At 49.6% G+C, this 3,278-nt stretch overlaps 1 protein-coding gene across 1 annotated transcript in view; it reads right to left on the minus strand.

The window, feature by feature from the left end:
* Window positions 1-304: 304 nt before the first annotated feature.
* The window catches only part of lrch4 (leucine-rich repeats and calponin homology (CH) domain containing 4), a gene marked incomplete at its 5' end in the record, with an annotated part of 40,660 nt that continues 37,686 nt past the window's right edge, over window positions 305-3,278 (minus strand). The window contains 3 exons of the mRNA XM_079491383.1: window positions 305-1,524; window positions 2,424-2,501; window positions 2,952-3,089. Coding sequence (XP_079347509.1) covers window positions 1,237-1,524; window positions 2,424-2,501; window positions 2,952-3,089 — 504 coding nt within the window. The 3' untranslated portion in view covers window positions 305-1,236. The remainder of the gene's footprint in view (window positions 1,525-2,423; window positions 2,502-2,951; window positions 3,090-3,278) is intronic.

Raw genomic sequence — 3,278 nt, forward strand, 5'->3', positions numbered from 1 at the left:
CTGTAGGGCTGGTTATGTATGTGGACTTCACGTCTGTTAACTAGACCAGTGGTTTTCAACCCTTTTCATATCAAGGTCCATTTCTGCATTTTGAGCCACGGAACCACCATTTGATGACATTTAGCCTCTCAGACCCAAAACTACAGAACATGGTCCATGCTGTTTTGATGTTGGTACCATTAGGAGAGCTAACAGGCAAACGTTCATCAAAATAACAATTCTTCTATGTTCTCATTATTGTGGAGAACTTCTTGTTAATGTGGATGTTTAACAATAACACAACACCCCCACAAACCCCCCCCCCCCCCCCCCCCAGGAGGGAAAAATGCAGTAGCTTATATGTGCCATTTGGTGGGTGGAAAACGGTTAAAACAGTCCATCGGTGAGTTTATAGATCAGCTATTTTGGGGGGCGTGTGTCACCGTCCTACGAAGAAGTGTAAATGGCTCTGGTGGGGTTTGCAGCTGTGTCGCGTGAGTGCGTGCGTGTGTGTGTGTGTGTGTGTGAGTGTGTGCGTGTGTGTGTGTGTGTGTGTGTGTGTGTGCGTGCGTGTGTGCATTAAGTGTTGCAATGCTATTTGATCTCCGGGTCGTCACAGACATTATGCACAACAACGAGAGTACCTCGTCTGCGGCGCACACGCACGCGTTGTGAGCAGCAGCAGCAGTGTCCCCGGTGGCCAGTAGGGGGAGCAGTAAGGCTTTGTGTCTCACATTCCTCTTCCGATGAGGAAGCCGCGCGCGATAGGCCGTGGCTAAACGCCTGCTTTGGCTAGGGACGGGTCGATGATCGCTATTATTAGTGTATGTCGTTAAAAAAAAACCCGCTTGCGATAATCGTATCGTGGAATTTTTAATTGTCCTCCGTCATACGCTAGGATGAATTAAGCTTTTATTGTGCCGCGAATTCAGCTCCACTTAAACCCTTTTATACTTGATAAAACGGACCTGTAAAAAGAGCGCATTTGGTTCTCTCTTATTTCAAGCTCGCAGCGCGTCGCAACGCGCTGCGAGCTTGTAGACCGGCTATTTTTTGGCAGACGTTCTCCCGAGAATAGGGACGCCGGGGGTTCAAATCGTTCACGCGACGACACAAAAGTGGTATTTTGATCGTGGCGACGACATCACGCCGTCGTCTTTACGTTTCGTGCGGGACGGAGAGAGAGAAAGAGAGAGAGAGCGAGGGGGGGGTCTCCACTATCCGAGGAGGTAACGAACGGGGGGGTTGGAGTCTCCTCTATCCGAGGACGTAACAGTAGAGCACGTAGAGCAGTGTCATGGCCGCCACGTAGACGAGCAGGAAGTCTGTGGATAGCAGCGGAGAAGAAGAAGACGAGAAGGAGGAAGGAGAAGGCGGCGAGGAGTGCTGGGAGGCGCCGCGGCGGAGGGGGGGGGAGGTCTCCTCCTCCTCCTCCTCCTCCAGCCTCTTGGGGGCAGCAGAGACCGCCTCCAGCAGGGCGGACACACAGCGCTGCACGGCGGACGTCTTGCACAGGAAGACGTCGGAGCACGCACACACCTCCGTCTGAGGCAGGGGGTAGGTAGGCAGGGAGGGAGCAGGGAGGGGGGCAGGGCGGGGAGGGGCGGGGGGAGCAGGAGAAGGAGCAGGGAAGCATGGAGGAGGCGGGGGGGAGGAGGGAGATACAAACGTAGGTACAGGGAGGAGGAGGAGCAACAAGGAGAAAACAGAGCAGATTTAGACACACGATGACAAAAACACACTGGTTCCCAAACAGCGGGGAGGGAGGGGTGCTCGGGCGGGTCGCCGACACATTGCTATGGAGGTCCCTTTTATTTTTTGTTTCCTATGCGTTTTTGTTTCAATTGTTATTTCCAAAACCTTTTTTCAATAAACGTTCCCATGAATAATATTATATCAAAATTCAATGTATTTTCTTTTTTGTAATTTCATGAAAATCTAAGGAATTCCATAACTTAGAATGTTTAAGAAGTAGTGAAAATAGCTCACAACGCGCTGCAAAGCGCCACGCTGTGAGCTTGTAGATCTGCTGTTTTTACTAGTTTGGGTCCCGGGGGGCAAACGTCAAATTTCTCCTTAGGGTCTCGAGCTGAAGAGTTTGGGAACCAGTGCGATAAAACATAGTTGCGGAGCAAAACGGACATGAATATTCATGAAGCACAAAGAAAAAAGACATTTGACACGTGAACTCGTTTTTAACCACTTTAGCCTGGGAAATTGATTATTATTAATCTTGCTTTTGGTATCTTTTATTTCAAAAACAGCAAACACTCAAGTGGAACTATAAGCTCATGTTGCAATGTGAAGCTTGTAGATCTGCTCATTTTTGCCATCTATGTATCGGCGCTAAAAGTGGTCAAAACACTGGCTGAATTGGCGATTGTTTTGTAAAGCTCGAGACAAAAGCAAAAAAGGGGGCGCTGACGAGGCAGGAGTGAACTCACCTCGGGGACGCCCAGCCTGCGACAGGCGGAGATGAAGTTCTCCACGTTTAGTCTGCACTTGGCCGAGCTCAATTTTGGCTGTGGGGTAGGGTGGGGGGGACAGCAAAATAAATGAACACATGAGACTAAGGCCCAAACAAAACACACCAATGATTTGCCATGCAAGTCAGTTGCAAGTCAAGTTGCAAGCGACCGCAGTGCACAATATGGGTATAATACATTTATTTCATTGAATTGTAGTGACGCGGGAACCCCTTTTGGTGTTAGCATTATGTTATGCTTTAGCTATTGAAAAATAGCAGATCTACAAGCTCATAGCGCGCCACCGAGTGGCGCGCTACGAGCTTGTAGGTCTGCTATTTTTGAAAAATCGAAGAACCACTGACATAGAAACATGGCTTTTTCAGAAAACTGTCAGGATGTAGAAGACATTTTTAGAATCTGATCTCAGGTCAAAATGGGTCAAGACCGAGTCAAATGATGGACGAGACCGAGACCGGACTCGAGTACTACAACACTAGTACTGACCACAGCGGGGGAGGGGATGTGGATGATTTGCACGGATCGCGGTCGTATCTGGTTGACCAGCTGACACAGGACGGTCCCGTTGGACAAGGCCTCTCCCAGGTCCTCTGGTAACGACACCTTCAGACGACACTCCAGAGTCTGGACCGAATACAGAAGAGGAGGAGACGGGAGGGTCAATCATCTCTAGGGGCGCAACCATGTAGGGGAGAGGAGAGGAGAGGAGAGGAGAGGAGAGGAGAGGAGAGGAGAGGAGAGGAGAGAAGAGAAGAGAAGAGAAGAGAAGAGAAGAGAAGAGAAGAGAAGAGAAGAGAAGAGAAGAGAAGAGAA

This window comes from Electrona antarctica, assembly GCF_951216825.1.
Source record: "Electrona antarctica genome assembly, chromosome: 21".
Taxonomy (NCBI): domain Eukaryota; kingdom Metazoa; phylum Chordata; class Actinopteri; order Myctophiformes; family Myctophidae; genus Electrona; species Electrona antarctica.